The sequence below is a fragment of the Panulirus ornatus genome, chromosome 5 (genome assembly GCF_036320965.1).
Source record: "Panulirus ornatus isolate Po-2019 chromosome 5, ASM3632096v1, whole genome shotgun sequence".
NCBI classification, from domain to species: Eukaryota; Metazoa; Arthropoda; class Malacostraca; order Decapoda; family Palinuridae; genus Panulirus; species Panulirus ornatus.
Window position 1 is genome coordinate 20255117 of NC_092228.1, and position 21675 is coordinate 20276791.

Below are 21675 nucleotides of genomic sequence, written 5' to 3' on the forward strand. Positions count from 1 at the left end.
AGAATGAGTGAGGAAAGATTGACCAAGAGGATATATGTGTTGGAGGTGGAGGGAACGAGGAGAAGTGGGAGACCAAATTGGAGGTGGAAAGATGGAGTGAAAAAGATTTTGTGTGATCGGGGCCTGAACATGCAGGAGGGTGAAAGGAGGGCAAGGAATAGAGTGAATTGGATTGATGTGGTATACTGGGGTTGACGTGCTGTCAGTGGATTGAATCAGGGCTTGTGAAGCGTCTGGGGTAAACCATGGAATGTTGTGTGGGGCCTGGATGTGGAAAGGGAGCTGTGGTTTCGGGCATTATTGCATGACAGCTGGAGACTGAGTGTGAACCTCGCACACATGAGGGGGGAGGGGGATGGTATTCCATGTGTGGCGAGGTGGTGATGGGAATGAATAAAGGCAGACAGTGTGAATTGTGTGCATTGGTATATATGTACGTGTCTGTGTGTGTATATATATGGGTACATTGTATAGGTATGTATATTTGCGTGTGTGGATGTGTGTGTATATACTTGTGTATGGGGTGGGTTGGGCCATTTCTTTCTTCTTTTTCCTTGCGCTACCTCGCAAATGCGATAGACAGCGACAAAGCAAAATAAATATATAAAATGTGTGTGTGTGTGTGTGTGTGTGTGTGTGTGTGTGTGTGTGTGTTAGGAGAAGTGGGAGACCAAATTGGAGGTGGAAAGATGGAGTGAAAAAGATTTTGTGTGATCGGGGCCTGAACATGCAGGAGGGTGAAAGGAATAGAGTGAATTGGATCGATGTGGTATACCGGGGTTGACATGCTGTCAGTGGATTGAATCAGGGCTTGTAAAGCGTCTATTTCCTTGATATATATATATATATATATATATATATATATATATATATATATATATATATATATATATACACATACATACATACAAAGATACATATTTAGTGAAATGTCCATTTTGGAATGGTTAGAACCAAGGAGTTGCTGATTTTTGGACACTGAAGGGTTAGCAAATAGTTAAGTCTGGAAATGCAAGCAAATTTTATTGATAGATTACTGTCATCTAAATCACAGCACTCTTAGTAATGTAATCATGTATTTTGAAAAGAAATTAGAAAAAAGAATGATCAAACTGCTTCTCTTATCATACCAAGTATATTCAAAGTAAGTGTCTGTTGAAATAGATTTGGATTACATTTCTGCTCTTCCAAAAATGACTTCTACATTTGTAGCAAAATGTTTTGTCAATTGTGTATTCTAAAAAGGTGGGGGGCGGTAGGATAAAAAAGTGCAGGAGCAGGAAGTTGGAAACCCTCCCCTTCTTGAATTTTAATTTTAAAGAATGGAACAGAAGGAGCTAAGTGAGGAGTGCTCTTCCTCCTCAAAAGCTTAAGCTGGGATGATTGATTGTGTATGGATATAACTAAAATGAAGAAAAAGGGGAAATAGAGATTATGTATGAGGAAAGGAACTTGCATATGCTGAGCTCTGAGTGAAACATAGTTCAAAGGTATAGGGGAAGAATGGTTTGGGAATGTCTTGGGATAAAGACACAGCAAAATTTGAGGAAGGGGTAGTACTACTGCTGAAGCCAGTCATGAGATCATTTGAAAGTGCAAGGAAGTGAGCAACAGACTGATATGGTTAGTAATGGAAGTGTAATGTGTGATGGGGATGATTAATGGTGCTTATGCATTGTCCATGAGGAGAAAGATGATGAGAGGCAAGTGCAGGCATCTGAGTGTGTCAGCTGTTTTCTTGCAAAAGATCAAGCAAATCTTTGGTATGGATGAATTAAATGTACGTGTGAGTATTGTGGCAGTTTAGGGTGTAACGGGGACATAGGGTATTAAATATGGTCAATAGGAATTTTGAGCAGCTTATGCAGTTGTTTGCTGAAAAAGGACTTTAGTGGAAGTACCTGACTTAAAATGTGGGTGATGAGGAAAGATGGTAAGTGTGCATTATTGGATTATGTACTAAATGATAGGCATGCAAAAAAAATTCTTAGAGTGAACTTGGTCAGAGGGGCATCTGGTGGGGTGAAGATTTCTGAATGTTTTTTGGAAAAATGAAGTGTGAGAAAAGGGTTGTGAAAGTAAGTTACCTTGGAAAAGAGACATGTATGAAGAAATATCAGGATAGATTCAGTGTTGAATGGCAAGAGGTGAGAGTAAATGAAAGAATGGGAATTGGTAAGAAATGAGAGATGTGGCATGTGCAAGAAAAATGTGTGGCAAGCGGAAGGAAGGAGTTGAATTGGTGGGAAAGGATAGTGAGTCATAGGATGATGAAGTGAAGTTCATAGTGAAATAGGAAAGAAAGGTGCTTGGACAGTACTTACAGGAAAAGAGTGCAAATGATTGGGATATGTACAAGAGAAGACAGCAGGGGGTCAAGAGAAAAGTGCAGGGGTAGAAAAAGAGGGCTGATGAGAGTTGGGTGAGTGAGCATCAGTAAACTTTTGGGAGAATTATATTTTGGAAGGAGGCTAATATGAGAAAAACAAGAGAACAAATGGGGGTATATGTAAAGGGGACAAATGGGGAAGTGGTAACAGGTAATGATGAGATTAGAAGATCCCATCGATATTTTAAAGGATTCTTGAATGTTTTTGATGATAGAGTAGCAGATGTAGAGTGTTTGGGTAAGGGTGTATGCGAAGTGGGAGAGTCATGGAAAGTGTTTTGATGAAGAGAGAAGAGATTGTGAAAGCCTTGTGTAAAATGAATTATGGCGTGGTGACTGGAGTGTATTGTACCAGCATTTGTATTTCTTAAGAACCAGAGTGACTTTTTTGTTGATTGGTTTGTTAGGATTTTTAACATTGTATGCGTTGATCTTGGTGAGGTGCCTAAGGGTTGGAAGAATGCATGGTTAATGCCATTGTTTAAAGCCAAAGGGACAAGGATGATTGTTCAAACTGCAGAGATATAAGTTTATTAAGTGTACCTGGTAAGTTGTTTGAGAGAGTGGTGATTGAGAAGGTTAAGGCATGTACAGAGCGTCAGATTAGGAAGGAGCAGTTTAGTTTCAGGAGTGGTAGAGGATTTGTGATCAGGCAGATCAGGCATTTGCTTTAAAGAATGTGTGAGAAATATTTAAGAGAAACGGAAGGATTTGTATGTGGCATTTATAAGTCTGGAGAAAATATATGATTGGGTTAGAAGAAAAGCCATGTGGAAGATCTTATGAGTGTATTTATGTGTTTCTTTATATTTGCTTTGGAGGCTCCAGTCATGAACAAAATGTCACATCAAGGCTGGCCTTAATTGAAATAGAGAAGGTAATGAAAGAGAAAAGGAGACACAGAAAAGTATTTACTAATTTTAGAGGATGTGAAAAACCTGTCTTGTAGAGTGTGACAGGTCATAGTGATTGGGAAACACATAAGAGGGTAGAGAGTTTCAGAGCTTCTAGGTATAGGGAAAGAAATGTTTATCAGAATGGTTCACCTTTGGGTTGCAAACAGTTGTACAGTAATCACATGATGCAGCAGCTTGCTGAGTATTGCATGGTCTAACTAATGCCGGGGACACACAAGCAGCCAGCACTTGGGAGCAAAACCCAGAGTAAAACCTATAGGAAAGGGAAAGTAAACCAACATTATGGCAAAGTGCAAGCAGGTCAACTTTTGAAGTTATCTTGCCACAACTCAGTCAAGTAAGGATGCAGAACTAGAACCACCCTTCCTTGTATTCCATACAAGGATGGATCAGTCCATTGAATAAACAGCAACTGTTTGAAAGAAATAAATTATGATACCTAAACAGGACTCCAGTTTCTTAGAGGGAGACTTAGGTATTTCTGTGATGTGGGGTGTCCAAGATAGAGTCGATGTTACAGTAATATCAAGTAAGTTCATTGAGTTAGGTGGTATTTTAGAACCGTCAAAGGAGAGAGGAGAGTTGTAAGGAATTTTTGAAAGAGAGGTGGGCGGAAACTAGGTCTTGAAGTTATTAAACCTAACCATGCTTTGTCTGCCTCCCTGAGACATCTTGTTCAAGTCTGAGTTTATTGAGAAAGTTGAGTTGAGATGAGATGCAGATTGAATGAGAGAAGGAGCAGAGTTGATGGGTTTGGAAGAATGCAGTGTTGAGTTGTCAACATCTGAGTGCCTTTGGTTAGTTGTAGGAGAAAGGAAATTGATATTAGAATGGAGAGAAAGTGTAAGAGACAGGACAGAACCTTGAGAGACACCACTGTTGGTGGGGAAAAGGGGAGTGGTTGATCCATCAGCAACCACAGTTAGATCGACCAGAGAGAAAGCTAAATATGAGGAAGTAAAGTGAAGGAGGGAAGCCAAAAGGGAGGAGCTTAGAGCTGGTACCCCAATGCTGCACATTCAAAAGCTTACATTAGTAAGTTTGGAAAGAACATCAGTGGATCATGCTTAACAAAAGCCATACTGGTGATCAGAGAGAAGACTGAGAGATTCAAGATGTCAAAGGATATGGGATTTGAGGAGGGATTCAAAGACTTTAGGGATGTTTCTGAAATGGATATCCTCTTGGCTAAACTTTTCCCTCATTCTCCCCTTGTGTCTGAACTATTTCAGCACACCCCCTTCAGCTTTCTCAACCACATTCTTTTTATTACCACACTCTTTTCTACCATTTCATTACTTTTTGGATCAAACCACTTAACACTACACACCGTCCTCAAACATTTGATTTCCAACACATCCATCCTTCTCTGTTGTCTTATCTATAGCCCATGTTATAATGTTGGGACTATAGTGAAAGGAGGGGATGTATATTAAGATGTACTGAAAGGGCCTTAATTTACTATCTAGACACTTTGGGATTCCTTTCTGTGTCATCCCTCCCTGAAAAGCTGGGTTTGGTTGACATAGGGATAGGGAGTCAGGTAAGGCAGCTGATAACCTGATTAAAGTGTGATGTGTTGAAAACCTACCCCTATCAGGTCATCAGTTGTCTTACTTGCTATTCTAGGTAGATCAGACTCAGCTTTTCATGGAGAGATGAAGTTAGGAAGCCTAAACAAGGGTTTGGATAATGGACTTGGCCCTGCCAGTATGTATAGAAATCTCACATGTGACACATTTGCTTCCAAACCTTTTATTCCTGGGAAATTCAAAGTTCCAAAAAGGAGTGCTTTCATACACATTATAGGATGCTTATATTTGCGTTCGTCAAAGTATTAGAGGAGAGAGAGAGAGAGAGCATTAGTGGTTGATGGTATATAACGTATTGCTTATGTTACTAAAGCTAATGGTCTGTATGAAAGCTTCTCTTTTGTTTCAACATGTGTTTTAGTGATTTTCCTTTAGATGTTTTGCTACTTACTTTTTCTGTCCATTAATAAGACAGTGTCAGGATTGTAGTTGCATAATAATGCACTAATTTTTTAAAATGTTTTATTTATCCTGCATATTGATAGTACATCACCCTAAACCATGTGCTGTCAGATGTAATTTATTTGTCAACATGTTGCTCCATACATGTGCTTGAAGATAGTGTATTCATGTAACTACTTAAGTTATCATTGTTTTTGATTGAATGAATGTCTACTGTATAGGTCATAGAATCTTCATTTTATGATCGAGATTGATTTTGACATTTACTCAAAATCTTATTTTTGGGATGTATATGCAACTAGCAAGATTATTATTTACATATGCCAGATGTTGTTGAATATTATGGAACACATATTATTGGGTCAGAGATACCCATAAACTAAATGGCTTATGAAAGCTTTGAAAAATGTAGAATCCCCAGCATCAGAAAAGATATTAGTACTTTAATGAAATTTTGAGATGCACTTACAAGTAAAAAGGAAAATGATGAGATACATGGACTTATTATGCAATGAATATCATTATTATTAAGATTTGCTTTGTTTTTGGCATAATAAACATTCTTGCCTTAAAGATTTCATTGAAAAAGAATTGTAGAAATTGTTTTTGTTCAGATTATTATTCTTATTATTATTAGTAGTAGTAGTAGTAGTATTTTTATTTTTCCTTTCATATTTATTCACCATATCATGTATTAGTAAGGCAATGCCAAGAGCCAACAAAGAAAAGGCCTCATTATTATTATTAGTAGTAGTAGTAGTTGTAGTAGTATAGTAGTGGTAGTAGTAGTAGTAGTAGTAGTAGTAGTAGTAGTATAATAGTATTGCATTCTTTTTGATAGAAAAAAGCAGCAAGTGCTTTTTTCCTTATTGGCTTTGCCCTGAAATTTCCCTTGATCTTACATTAAATGTATGTTGTAGTTGTATCTGTATGGCAACATAGATAACAGTTTCGTCATGTTTTCCTTGCAGGAGTGTTACCTCCCGCTAGTCAGGCAGGGTGGAGAGGGGGCCACACAGAATCAAGTGACACCTCAGCTCAAGGTAGGCGGAAGCCACAAACCTCTTTGTTCAAAATCCAGATCTCAGGCATATCTTCTATTGGACAACTGCATTGAATTATCATTTGTAATTTTGATTTGTTAAGTAGATATCATGTCATAATGATATGAGTTACTTTCAGATTTGTTTTGTAAAATTGAGTATTACCAACTTGAAACAAATCCAGTTATTGCTTGAGGTCTGGAAACTTCCAAAAAAAAAAAAAAGGCATTTTGGAAGGATTGCATTTGGTATGCTTTGTGTGGTGTGCTGTAGCAATGCCTTAAGTCATATTGTAGATAGTTTGAGCAAGTAAATTAGTATTGCTTCTCCCACTTACTAATGAATGAATGGTGTGATGTGTGATCTGCAAATTCTTCTAATAATCCCTAACATCAAATCCAAATGCTTGAGGTCCAGAAACAAAGATGTTATATGGCTCAAATGGGACAAACTAGGTATGCTGGGTAATATGTACAGCCACAATGCTTATACTGTAAAAAATTTAAAAAGAAATAAACATTGTTACTTTGTAAAGAAATCCATGATACCTTATGAATTTTATGTTGTCATTTCTTTGTATGAATATACTGTGTGTAATATATATATATATATATATATATATATATATATATATATATATATATATATATATATATATATATATATATATATATATATATTATATTATATAAATGAATAATCACACACACAAATAGTAATCACACACACACCATACCCAGTCATCCATCTACTCACTCACCCACCCACTTTATTGTATATTTCCATACTGGATATGAATATCTAAGCATTATTTTATCTGGGTGGGGCTATCTATATAAGACTCACTCTCTCTTTCTCTCTTTATCCATAGAATGTCCTGTTTACCTGGTTGTGAAATGTGTATACCAGTGCATACATTTACGAGCATTTTGGAAAAACCTGCCATGAAACTTTTCTAAATGTATAGATATTAGATGTATCGTACTGTTCCAAGGCGAAAATAAATCTCAGCCGAAAGACTTCCAAAGGTCTTGTGAATCCTGCTGAAGGTTTCTTATGAAGCTTGTGGAGAGCCTAGAGTTAGGGTGTCATGATTGATGCCATGTGTCCTGGCTGATGGTCCTTTCTCTTCTCTTTTGCAGTTGAAAGTTGCAAAAGAAACGCGTGCCCTCTTTGCAACTGCACGTTGGACTCTGTGTGGGCGCTGAAGGACCATCTAGCCAGGAGACATGATATGAAAGTGCACAAGTGCGTCTTTTGTGGGGCCAAGTTCCGTGAGGTAGAACAAATGGCTGTGCATATGAGCAAGAGACATGGGGAGAAGTTGGCTGCTGGGGAAGCTAGGGGACTGTCGGGGGCTGTGGGGCCACCATAGATATAAATATCTCCCCGTTTTAATCACCTCTGTGTATCTACAAAGAATTACGCTAGCAAGCCCACTGTATTGTGCACAGAGCTGCTGCTACTGCTGTTGTCTTCCGTGAAGGCCATCGTCCCATTCGTACATTCCAGTAGAAGTAAACAAGCATTCCGTGTTTACAAGCAGTGGTGATGTAGACCCCAAGAGTCACAGCAATGGTGGTGTGGATTGTGCTGCAGAAGATATGGCCAGTGACGAAGGCTTCTCTCTCTTCTTTCAGGTCACACCAACAAACCTGCTTGCTACATCTGTGGGAAGGTGATTTCTAATTTGCAAAACCTATACAAACACATCCGGACAATCCACCAGCGTCAGGTGTCTCGCTGTGATTACTGTGGTTCAGTGTTCCGTAATGCCGAATCGGCTCGAAAGCACGTGCTGAAAATGCACCGAAATGATGTCAGCCAAGGTCGTGGGCTGTCCATGTTGGAGCCGGTGGTCAGTGGCAGTTGGACAGACTCCACATTTACCACTACCACTACAACTTCCACCACCTTCACCTCCTCCTCCTCCTCGCCTATTATAGAACAGCTGCAACAGCATTCCATCAAGACTGAGGACCTTTCTTAGTAGGCTGTACTCAAATATTTGCTTGGTATCTTCCTGCTTGTGCTTAGTGAACTTGTCTGAAAGTTTAGTTCCAAACACTTGTTACCATTTGTATGTTTTTAGAAGAAATAATGTATATAGAAATTTATATGAATGTTAACTATTGTGATGTCTTATCTTGAATGTCAGGTTTATGAAATTATAGGAGGAGGATCACGTACTACTAATACCTGAAGATTAATGGATCTTACCTGAATAGAAGTTAGCCAGCTTACTCTCCTGTTAGCTGCCAGTGTGATATGTTTGTAGTATGATGATTAGACCCATTAAAGGTGAGAACAACCACTTTGGTTTAATTTTACCTTCGTATAGTAGCCTTGTGCATCCGTGCATGCGATACTGATAAGAAAGCAATTGGAATGAAACAAAACATTAAATCAGGATGACTCACATTTGTCTTTCTTTGGAATTATTTTCTTAATGTAGTTTGCTTGCCATTTAATTATATTTTACAAGACCAGAAAGTCAGTTATTTGATATTATTTAGTTGAGCGTGACTGATAAGTTTTTAGTAGTCTTTTTAAGTGTTGGTTTTTAATTACTTTCAGGTGGTCATCCTGTATTTAATGAATTGTTGTGCGGTGACGGTGGTTACGGGGGGAAGAAGGCGGTGCCCACGCCTTGTCCCGTGTGCGGCAAAGTACTCTCCAACGCATACAATATGCGTGTTCATCTGGAGACCCACCAGAACATCACTTACAAGTGTATCATCTGTGGCATCATTACACGTACACGTGACACCATGAGAAAGCACCTCTCCAATGTACACAAGCTACGTAATGTGGACCTGAAGAATTCTTTCAAGAAGATAACGGGCAAGCAGCAACCAACTAGTGGTACTGCCGACACTACAACCCCCACCCCAACCACGACAACCGCAGCCACCACACCAACCAAAACCACCACCTCTAAATTAGCCTCTTCTCCATCAGACTTGAAACTCTCAGGGATTGCCAGTCCACTCTCTGGGGCTGATGTTGCCCATACATCCTTCTCTGCTATAGACACCCTTGGGGCCTTGAATTTGGCCAAGGGCAATAATCTGGCTTCCATAGTGAGCAAACTGAGTCAGAAGCAGTAAATGAGGTTAAGAAACACAAAGCAGGATGCCCGTTTTTATCTTAACTATTGGCCGCCTTGCACCGATGATCCAAAGAGTCGTCTCCCCAGGATAGCATGTTATACTGGAATGGAGTCAGGCACCACGCTGTCAAAATATCGCACTTCCTAGTCCATTATAGGGCAGTCAGTCATAGGACGAAGCTTGCTGTGGCATTTTTTCTTGGGTTTGGGATTAAACAGTGGAAGTTTTCAATGCATGGCTGGATTTTTACAACAATGTGCCATGTACTAATTGGCATTTCGCCTCCAAAATCCAGCTTTACCAAAGTTTAAGAAGTTTATGTGACTATTTTGTGCATTAACCTTAAATGGCCAGTTTTTACAAATGTGATAGTCGTCTTCCCTAGTTGTTATCAGTCTGTTATTGTAGTAACTGCATTTTTTTTTTTTTTTTTCATTTTTTTTTTTTTTTTTTTTTTTTTTTTTTTTTTTTGCCAAATGCAAGTCGTCTAAAGTAAAGTGCTCTTTATCACTCATGAAAGGTGCTATTAATTTTTTTATCTTAGTTTTTAGTCTTGAGTAAAATTATTATTACTTTTAAGTGTTGTGATTTTTTTTTATTTTTATTTTATTTTTTATTTTATTTATTTATTACATTTTGGCTTAGCTAATGCCAGTTTACTCTTCTTTTATTACAATGAGCCTATTCCCCCCCCCCCTCTTTTTTTATTTGATTTTTTTTTCATTATTTGATTCCAAGCCATTTTAAAAGCTGTTTATTTTTAGTATCCAGTATGTGTGTACAAGGAGTAGCAAGTCATAGGTTATAAGTACAAAGACAGTACATTTTAATAATTTACTACAATCTATTCCATGATTTTTACATATCTGTGGAATTAACAAAGTTTTCGGAGAGAAAGCAGCACAGGCTTTTCATATCTGTGTAATGGAAAGCAAATTCTATTTTGTGCAAATGAGGGGGTAGATCATACAAGGAAAAATTATTTTTTTTAACACGGGAAATTTTTTTATTAAATCCATGAGAAGGTCTTTATCCCTCTTAACAACAGTACTTCAGAGCTCTGCGTGTTTTTAAGATTAAGGTGTCATTTCGTATATTTGGGTATCTGAATTGATTCTGTTTAGGGTAATGTTGTTGCCTTTCTAAGTCAGTGATGTTGGTGATTTGTAAAAATACCCGTGAAAACTAATGACATGCCGTTGTCAGTAGTTTAGAATGCTTGATGAAGCCATAGTTTTCTTTCACTGTGGCAAATGAGAGTTGGAGACGTTGACTCTTTCTTACTGTTTTATGATTCATTCTGATTGACTTTTTGTTTAGTTTGGCCTACTCTTAGTTGATTTTGAAGATACTGTATCTTAATTGTAAATGAGCATTTTGTTTTGTGTAATCATCCTTACAACTTGTAGTGGTAGATAGTTCAATCCTTAAGCTTTCCTTGTTGTTGATAGTTGAAGGAAACCTTGGTTAACTATAGTTTGTCATCTCATTCTGTCAAGAGGATTATAGTTACTTTTTTACATAAAACAGTATGAAACATATGCTTTAAATGACAGTGAATTGAACAATTAAAAATCATGATAAGCTAAGTGGCGAAATTTTGCTCACTGAATATACAAATGTTGAGAAGCCGACGACCGGTAGATGGGTTGATAGTTCAAACGTATGCAGATATAATTATTATTGTCAAATAAGTCCTAACACAAAGGTTCTCATAACTAAGTTCTTGATGACAAAGGAGTAAGGAAATTTGAATTTAGATTTCGTAGATGGCAAAGTACTGAAGGGTGAAAAGAGTAAAGAATTTTTTTTTCTATGATGGTTAAAAGTTATTTACTGGGTACTAAAACAAAATCTTCAGTAATAAGTTTGATGATTTAGGGATTTGTGTCATAATTCACCCAAAACAGTTGTAACATAGGCTCACTGTGTACAGGAAGAGTTGGTCGTAGTGAAGTGTGCTGTGTGTTAGTTAGATATGAGTAAGTTAATAGCAAATAAGTTGCCCTCTTGCTGGGGATGAGGATGAGATTTGTTCTCAGTGGAGACTTTAAATAGGAAGGATTCATGTGTTAAGTATTGAATCATTTTACATGTCAAAAGGAAGGAAAAGGAAATTTTGAAAGTCGGTCGAAATATCAACTGCTTTTGCTTTATTGAAAAAATCAATAAAACCAGTATTTAATTTTCTTATTTCTAGATGAGTTTCAGCTAGTCAAACAAGTTTGGAACTTCATATTAGAATTCAGATCTACTTAAAAAGCAAACTGTTGCACAGTTATTTAGGATTTTCCTGGCTTTTAGTGACCAGACATTCAGCATTTATTCCAATGTTAGCCAGGGGACCCATGGGGAAAAGACAGTGAAACCATGTTGGGGTAGAAAGAGTTCGGTAATATTTTTGTTTATCCAGTATTCTGGGAGGTTTTACATATTTTAGGGATTTAATGATTAAGGAAGTTGATAGCTCCATTTGGTGAAAAGTATTATTTGTTGAGTTCACCAGGGGAATGAAATTTTGTAGTCTTTTATAGAGTATTTTTATGTACATACTATGATTCCAAGGGTGCCAGTACATATTGCCATTTAGCTCTTAATTTGTTTACTGGAGTTACTCGTACAGCAGTATTTTGTTGAAGAGCTCGATAGATTATCTTGTTGATGATTTACTACTCATCTGTGGTACAATAAGAAATGAAGTGCCTTAAGATGGCAAACTATGCATGCACAAGTGCCTTACAATCTTTTTATCAAGATGTCATATTAGGAATTAGTCTCTACTTTGTGGGTTTTATGCGAGACCCTTGCCAAAAGTTAATGCAGTGTGTGAATGACTGTTTTCATCAATGCAGTATTTTTCTTTATATATATATATATATATATATATATATATATATATATATATATATATATATATATATATATATACACAAAAATTGAAAAAATGGAAATGGATTTAATTAGAACTCCACCTGTTTTGATAATTGAAGTGAAACTTGTATCTTCACTTTGTATATTACAGTACTATTAAGAAAATAGTCTTAATAGGACAAGTCCAGTAATTGGCTGACATATCATAGGAAATAAAAAGGGGAGGTGAGCTGTTCATTGGTATGATTAACTGAGAGTAAATACCTAAAAAGTAGAATATGTTATTTCAGTAGTTGCCCAATTAATGGTTCAGGTTCCCCAGACTATTAGCATCCACTTTGCCTGAATGGCCAGTACACTGGACACACTAGTCTTTGTGAATAAATCAAAACCAAATGCAAAGTTACCTGCAACCTTGAACCACCATCTATATCCATTCCAAAATGGTGCCATACTAAATATTTGATAAACTGTAAAGCATAATAAGATCTCTCTCTCTCTCTCTCTCTCTCTCTCTCTCTCTCTCTCTCTCTCTCTCTCTCTCTCTCTCTCTCTCTTTCAGGTGAGTTTGAAGAGGTTGTAGGTAATGGTCACCTGGTCAGTGCCTGGAAACTTGGTACCTGAAGTACAATCTTGTTGCCATATCGTCTAATCATTGTTGCAGCTGTACCTCAGTCACTGGGATCCAGTCAGCCACAGTTTGCTTTATCAGAGGCAGTGACTCATTATTTCTCTTTCTGGTTTTCCTTAGCTTTAAACCAGGGTATTAATGAGTAATCTTGCTGGAAGTATAAGTTCGTGGTTAACTGTATCCTGTGTCCCAGATGATTAAGGTACCTGTGTTGCATCTAGGGTATGTAGTTCCCTTTGTTTAGATTATGTTTTGTGTGTTGAAATGTATCATATATGCATTCTTTAATAAATTGATGAAAGAAACTTTCATGTGTTTACTAGATAGTGTCTGTTTAGACTAGCATCCTAATGTGATTTCTACTCAGTTTAGTGTCTTATGTCATAAGTATCTGAATGATGGTGTATCATTACCATGATTCAATGAAAGCTGACAGGACAATATTGTGAATTGAAAATGTTGTAAGATGGCAAGTGATTGATGCTCCTGGCAGTACGATTAGGAAATTCCTTGTAACTTTGGTTATGACTTAAGAATACTTTGAAGTGTTAGTTGTAAGCCTCTTCCATATATTTCACACTTATTAATGTAAAAAAGAAATGCATTGCTCATGGAAGATACTGATTAGCTAGTGATGTTTGGAACAGTATATTTAATTACTTAAGTGATATATATATGCATATTTATTATACTTAATCGCTGTTTCCTATGTCATCAGGAAACATACGAAGAATGGCCCATCCACTCATATACACACATATATATATAAATGCCCACACACACACATATACATATACATAACTATACACTTGTACATATTCATACTTGCTGGCCTTCATCCATTCCTGTCGCTACCCCACCTCACAGGAAATATCATCACTACCCCATGCTCCAGTGAGGTAGCACCAGGGAAACGGACAAAATAGGCCACATTCCTTCACTCTCAGTCTCTAGCTGTCATGTGTAATGCACCAAAACCACAGCCACCCATTCACATCCTGGCCCCACAGACCTTTTCGTGGTTTACCCAAATGCTTCATATCCCCTGGTTTAGTCCATTGACAGCATGACGACTTGGGTATACCACATCGTTCCAGTTCACTCTATTCCTTGCATGCTTCTCACCTTCCTGTATGTTCACGCCCCGATCACTGAAAATCTTATTCACTCCATCCTTCCACCTCCAGTTTGGTCTCCCACTTCTCCTTGTTCCCTCCACCTCTGACACATATATCCTTTTTGTCAGTCTGTCCTTTCTCATTCTCTCCATATGTCCAAACCATTTCAACACTCTTCTGCTCTCTCAACCACAATCTTTTTATTTCCACACATCTCTCTTACCCTTTCATTACGTACTTTATCAAACCACCTCACACCATACATGATCCTCAAACTTTTCTTTTCCAACTCATCCACCCTCCTCAGTACAAACCTATCTATAGCCCATGCCTCACAACTATATAACATTGTTGAAACTACCGTTCCTTCAAACATACCCATTTTTGCTCTCCAAGATAAAGTTCTCTCCTTCCACACATTCTTCATCACTCCCAGAACTTTCGCCCCCTCCCCCACTGTGTGACTCACTTCCGCTGTTTCCCACATCAGTGAGGTAGCACCAGTAAACAAACGAAGAATGTCCCATCCTCTTCATATATCCTTTCCATTACACATGACTGAGTGTAAATGAATATGGCCCTTTTTGTCTGTTTTCCTGGTGCTACCTCGCTGAAGTGTGGGGTGGGGTGGTAACAAGAATGGATGATGACAAGCAAGTATGAATATGTACATGTGTATATATTGGAAAGGATCACACTTGGGAACTTATCAAGTTTCATTTTCCCCGTGGAATCATAGGAATGTGTATATATGTATAAGGTTGTTTATGTGTATGTATATGGGTGTTTATGTGTATGTGAGTGGATGGGCCATTCTTTGTCTTTCCTGACACTACCTCGCTGATGCGGGAAACAGCAATTATAATGATATCCCTGGGGATAGGGGAGAAAGAATACTTCCCACGTACTCCCTGCGTATTGAAAAGGCGACTAAAAGGGGAGGGAGTGGGTGACTGGAAATCCTCCCCTCCTGTTTTTAATTTTCCAAAAGAAGGAACAGAGAATGGGGCCAAGTGAGGTTATTCCCTCTGAGGCTCAATCCTCTCTTCTTAATGCTTCCTGCTAATGTGGGATATGGTGAATATGTATGAAAAAAAAATTCTCTCTCTCTCTCTCTCTCTCTCTCTCTCTCTCTCTCTCTCTCTCTCTCTCTCTCTCTCTCTCTCTCTCTCTCACACACACACACATACATACACCAGTGCTATCCAGCTCAGTATTGGGAGGGTTAGTGATGGTTTTAAAGTGAGGTAGCTTTTTAGAAGCTGTCAAGTGTCACTAAATTGACAGTAAAGAGGAGTAGATTATGGATGTAGATACATTGCAAAGGAAAGAATTATGGATCATCAAATGCAGGAAAGCAGCTCACACAACTGATTTGTGAATCATTTACTGATGTACATGTAAACCACAGACTGTTCAGAGGAAGCAATATAAAAGTTCATATTTTTTCAAATGTCATGGCTTGTTTTCTGATATAGAAGTAAGTGATACAAGTCTTTCAGATTATGATGTCATAGAAATTGCTACAGAGTACAAACTGGAAAATTAATGTGAGCTTGATAAAGCAACAGATGACAACATTGGATTGAGTGATACAGATTTTCACCTGGGAGAAAAAGCTGATTAAGCGATTCTGTACACAAATTGGAATGAGGTCTTTAGTGAGAGTAACTTCATAATAAACACAAAAATATACTGTGAGGGACTATGCCAAGTGATCATTAAGGAGATGCCAAAATAAATGAAAAACAAAATGGCAAGGCAGCAGGTTTGGATGGTATTGCAGTGGAATTTATTAAAAAAGGGGTGACTTTATTGTTGACAGGTTGGTAAGGTTATTTAATGTATGTATGATTCGTGGTGATGTGCCTGAGGATTGGTGGAATGCTTGCATAGTGCCATTGTACAAAGGCAAAGGGGATAAGAGTGAGTTCTCAAATTACAGAGGTATAAGTTTGTTGAGTATTCCTGGTAAATTATATGGGAGGGTATTGATTGAGAGGGTGAAGGCATGTACAGAGCATCAGATTGGGGAAGAGCAGTGTGGTTTCAGAAGTGGTAGAGGATGTGTGGATCAGGTGTTTGCTTTGAAGAATGTTGTGAGAAATATTTAGAAAAGCAAATGGATTTGTATGTAGCATTTATGGATCTGGAGAAGGCATACGATAGAGTTGATAGAGATGCTCTGTGGAAGGTATTAAGAATATATGGTGTGGGAGGCAAGTTGTTAGAAGCAGTGCAAGTTTTTATCAAGGATGTAAGGCATGTGTACGTGTAGGAAGAGAGGAAAGTGATTGGTTCTCAGTGAATGTAGTTTTGCGGCAGGGGTGTGTGATGTCTCCATGGTTGTTTAATTTGTTTATGGATGGGGTTGTTAGGGAGGTGAATGCAAGAGTTTTGGAAAGAGGGGCAAGTATGCAGTCTGTTGTGGATGAGAGAGCTTGGGAGGTAAGTCAGTTGTTGTTCGCTGATGATACAGGGCTGGTGGCTGATTCATGTGAGAAACTGCAGAAGCTGGTGACTGAGTTTGGTAAAGTGTGTGAAAGAAGAAAGTTGAGAGTAAATGTGAATAAGTGGAAGGTTATTAGTTACAGTAGGGTTGAGGGTCAAGTCAATTGGGAGGTAAGTTTGAATGGAGAAAAACTAGAGGAAGTAAAGTGTTTTAGATATCTGGGAGTGGATCTGGCAGCGGATGGAACCATGGAAGCGGAAGTGAATCATAGGGTGGGGGAGGGTGCGAAAATTCTGGGAGTCTTGAAGAATGTTTGGAAGTCGAGAACATTATCTCGGAAAGCAAAAATGGGTATGTTTGAAGGAATGGTGGTTCCAACAATGTTGTATGGTTGCGAGGCGTGGGCTATGGGTAGAGTAGTGCGCAGGAGGGTGGATGTGCTGGAAATGAGATGTTTGAGGACAATATGTGGTGTGAGGTGGTCTGATCGAGTAAGTAACGTAAGGGTAAGAGAGATGTGTGGAATTAAAAAGAGGGTGGTTGAGAGAGCAGAAGAGGGTGTTTTGAAATGGTTTGGTCACATGGAGAGAATGAGTGAGGAAAGATTGACCAAGAGGATATATGTGTCAGAGGTGGAGGGAACGAGGAGAAGTGGGAGACCAAATTGGAGGTGGAAAGATGGAGTGAAAAAGATTTTGAGTGATAGGGGCCTGAGCATGCAGGAGGGTGAAAGGCGTGCAAGGAATAGAATGAGTTGGAACAATGTGGTATACCAGGGTGGATGTGCTGTCAATGGATTGAACCAGGGCATGTGAAGCGTCTGGGGTAAACCATGGAAAGTTGTGTGGGGCGTGGATGTGGAAAGGGAGCTGTGGTTTCAGTGCATTATTACATGACAGCTAGAGACTGAATGTGAACGAATGCGGCCTTTGTTGTCTTTTCCTAGCCCTACCTCGCACACATGAGGGGGGAGGGGGTTGTTATTCCATGTGTGGCGAGGTGGCGATGGGAATGAATAAAGGTAGACAGTATGAATTATGTACATGTGTATATATGTATATGTCTGTGTGTGTATATATATATATGTATACATTGAGATGTATAGGTATTTATATTTACGTGTGTGGACGTGTATGTATATACATGTGTATGTGGGTGGGTTGGGCCATTCTTTCATCTGTTTCCTTGTGCTACCTTGCTAACGCGGGAGACAGCGACAAAGCAAAATAATAATAATAATAATAATAATAATTTTTTTTTTTTTTTTTTTTTTTTTTTTTTGTCGCTGTCTCCCGCGTTTGCGAGGTAGCGCAAGGAAACAGACGAAAGAAATGGCCCAACCCACCCCCATACACATGCCTTGATTCAATCCACTGACAGCACGTCAACCCCGGTATACCACATCGCTCCAATTCACTCTATTCTTTGCCCTCCTTTCACCCTCCTGCATGTTCAGGCCCCGATCACACAAAATCTTTTTCACTCCATCTTTCCACCTCCAATTTGGTCTCCCTCTTCTCCTCGTTCCCTCCACCTCCGACACATATATCCTCTTCGTCAATCTTTCCTCACTCATTCTCTCCATGTGACCAAACCATTTCAAAACACCCTCTTCTGCTCTCTCAACCACGCTCTTTTTATTTCCACACATCTCTCGTACCCTTACGTTACTTACTCGATCTAACCACCTCACACCACACATTGTCCTCAAACATCTCATTTCCAGCACATCCATCCTCCTGCGCACAACTCTATCCATAGTCCATGCCTCGCAACCATACAACATTGTTGGAACCACTATTCCTTCAAACATACCCATTTTTGCTTTCCGAGATAATGTTCTCGACTTCCACACATTCTTCAAGGCTCCCAGAATTTTCGCCCCCTCCCCCACCCTATGATCCACTTCCGCTTCCATGGTTCCATCCGCTGCCAGATCCACTCCCAGATATCTAAAACACTTCACTTCCTCCAGTTTTTCTCCATTCAAACTCACCTCCCAATTGACTTGACCCTCAACCCTACTGTACCTAATAACCTTGCTCTTATTCACATTTACTCTTAACTTTCTTCTTTCACACACTTTACCAAACTCAGTCACCAGCTTCTGCAGTTTCTCACATGAATCAGCCACCAGCGCTGTATCATCAGCGAACAACAACTGACTCACTTCCCAAGCTCTCTCATCCCCAACAGACTTCATACTTGCCCCTCTTTCCAAAACTCTTGCATTCACCTCCCTAACAACCCCATCCATAAACAAATTAAACAACCATGGAGACATCACACACCCCTGCCGCAAACCTACATTCACTGAGAACCAATCACTTTCCTCTCTTCCTACACGTACACATGCCTTACATCCTCGATAAAAACTTTTCACTGCTTCTAACAACTTGCCTCCCACACCATATATTCTTAATACCTTCCACAGAGCATCTCTATGAACTCTGTCATATGCCTATAATAATAATAATAATAATAATAATAATAATAATAATAATAATAAAAAATGGAAAATACCAAGAGACAAAGCTGTGGACGAATGGCGAAAGGAATGGAAGAAGAGGAGGATAGTAACAAGAGAAGAAAGGATTGAAGAACTGATAGAGAAAACAAAAAGAACATACGTAGAGATGATAAAGATTCATTGAATAGAATTTATTAATTTATAAGTACCCTCAAGATAGATTTTATGAAAATAGTCCTGGTGTTTCTCATGACTTTTTTAAAGGCTCTTGCAACCTAAGGTGAACTTCTTACAGTATCTGTCAGGGACACAGACATTTAGACTTGTTTACAGTACTCCTAATGATGCAGCCTCACAAAAGATGACTTTTCACTTGTGTGAGCTCTTGCAAGTGGAGCCCAGTAAAACTTGCAGTGTAAGCTCTCACAGGATCCCAGTAAAACCCGCAGAGGAGAATAAAAGTTGATTGAAGAAAGTATTATACAGAACTTAGAAAGAAACCCAGGTTACTAATCATGCACATGAATGAAATGAAAGAATCAAGAAAACAGATATTGAACCCTTTAAGGTAAGAGAGAAGTATGAAAATGATCTTTTAGGAAATGTGCAGGATGTTGATTGAAATAATGTGAATTGGTATTGTGCTCATAATGTTCAGCCAGTATGATGAAAATCCACCCAATGATATGGAAATATTGGAAGATTATATAAGCATAACAGTTGATCAGCTCAGAGAAAATTCAGCTCTAGGACCAAATAGAATTGCAGCCAGTTTCTTAAGAAAGACAAAAATAGCAATAACAAAACCATTGATATCAATTAGGCAAAGTTTGGTTGAAAGCAAAATTGCAGACATTCACAAATTGGCATATATAAGACAAGTACACAAAGAAGGATCCAAGATAATACCTAAACAATGGAGACCATTTCACTTGACTTTACATGTGATGAAAGTCTTTGAGAGACTATTAAAACCATGTAATCAAGAATAGGTACATAAAGGAAGACCAGCATGAGATTTGTGCCTGAAAATTATACATAGTCAGTTATTAGCTCTTTACAGTGACATATATGAAAGCTTATTCAAGGAAAATTAATAGGCACTTTTTCTTGATTAAACAAGAGCATTCTAGAGGAAACCGCTGGAGAAAGTAGTTAAAAAGATAAACATTAAGGGTAAGACAGGAAGATGGATAATAGAGTTTTTAACTGACAGAAATTGGAGTTCACCAGTCATAAAGAGACTCTTTTGCTGTGGCCGCCCCTTTGAGAGTTTGTAGAGGGAACAAGCATTATAAACAGAATTTTGAACAGAATTATGAACGTGCATGGATAGCTACAAGGAGAATTGTGAACATGCATGGATATTTACAGCTATATATAAAAGAATGCTGATGTGATTGAAATCAGTCCCTGATGAACCAAAAATATATGAATATGTAATGTAAATTCAGCTGATGATAATATCCCTATTCATCTAACAAGAGATGCTGTGAGCATTTCATGTTAGCCCTTCCATGATGGCAAAATCTTGTTGGACTGGTACTTTCTTCTACCCACATGGGTATTGGGTGGTTTAGTACAGCTGCTAAGTGAATTAATGTTTCATTGGCTATTGAGTGTCACTGCATTGGTCCGGGTAACTGTCTTATTTTTCTCGTCACCCTCTTTTAGGCAACCGGTCTAGGGGATTTGGAGGGATAGTGACAGTTGCACAGTGAACTATTGCCTCTTTGGCCATAGAGTGTCACTACATTGGGCTAGATAGCTGTCTCATTTTTCTCTTCACCCACTCGTGGGCAGCTGGCTTCACGTTCACAAATGTACAATCTCTGCTGATATGTAACTCATGACAACACATAATTCACATGCCTCATTCTTCATAACCCTACATGAAACCTGCCCTTTGGCAAAATCTTGTCATAGTACTTCATAAATAGTCTGGATTAGAAATTGATATTGGAAATGATAAAGCAAAATGTCAGGGATCAGTAAAGAAAGAACTTTCTTTGGAATTGGAATTATAGGAATCAGGAAGAAGTGTGTTTTCTTGGAAAGAAATGACTGAAGATAAACTCGCAGTTGCAGTATGAGTAATAGTTAGTGATGCATTAGTAATTTTCAGTAGAGATAATTAAGTTATTGTATCTGATGCCCATTCTCACTGGAAATGCTGTCAAGGGGGTGGCCATGGCAAAAGACAAATGAAATGTATTAATTTGGTACCAAAATGGTTAATGCAAACTGTTTGAGGAAATGTGGATTCACAAATTTGGTGGTAGTTGGTTGGAAGGCAATGACCACTACTACCTGTTTGGGTATCAGGAGGGTTAGTGAGGGCTGTGTAGTGAGCCAGCACTTCAGTGGGTGTCAGGTTGCACTCCTCTGACCCACATAACTGTCTTTTCTTTCTGTTTTACCCACACATGGAGTACTAGCATTCTATCAACAATTATACAGTCTGTCTTTGCCATATATTACACTTCACAACACTTAACTTCACAGCTCTTTCTTTGTAAGTCTAGATTGCCCAATGGTAAGCACTATGCACTATCCCTGCCTTTTGATGAAATTGTATTAGCAATAGATAGAAGTAATAGGTAGGACATTTAGGCAGGCACATTAGGCAGGAGCCTTGGGTAGACGTAGTCAGTAGGAACATTAAGTGGGAGCCTCT

General features: G+C 38.5%; 1 protein-coding gene across 15 annotated transcripts in view; it reads left to right on the top strand.

Annotated features, from left to right (window-relative positions):
* The window catches only part of LOC139748619 (uncharacterized), a 448759-nt gene that overhangs the window by 330199 nt on the left and 96885 nt on the right, over positions 1–21675 (top strand). For 10 of the 15 annotated variants that reach the window (XM_071661787.1, XM_071661788.1, XM_071661785.1 and 7 more), the window contains 2 exons: positions 6272–6343; positions 8921–11558. In XM_071661787.1, the coding sequence (XP_071517888.1) occupies positions 6272–6343; positions 8921–9453 (605 nt within the window). In that variant the 3' untranslated portion in view covers positions 9454–11558. Of the gene's footprint in view, positions 1–6271; positions 6344–7485; positions 8658–8920; positions 11559–21675 lie in introns of those variants that run through there. The other 5 variants (XM_071661780.1, XM_071661791.1, XR_011712784.1 and 2 more) reach the window with 4 other exon arrangements.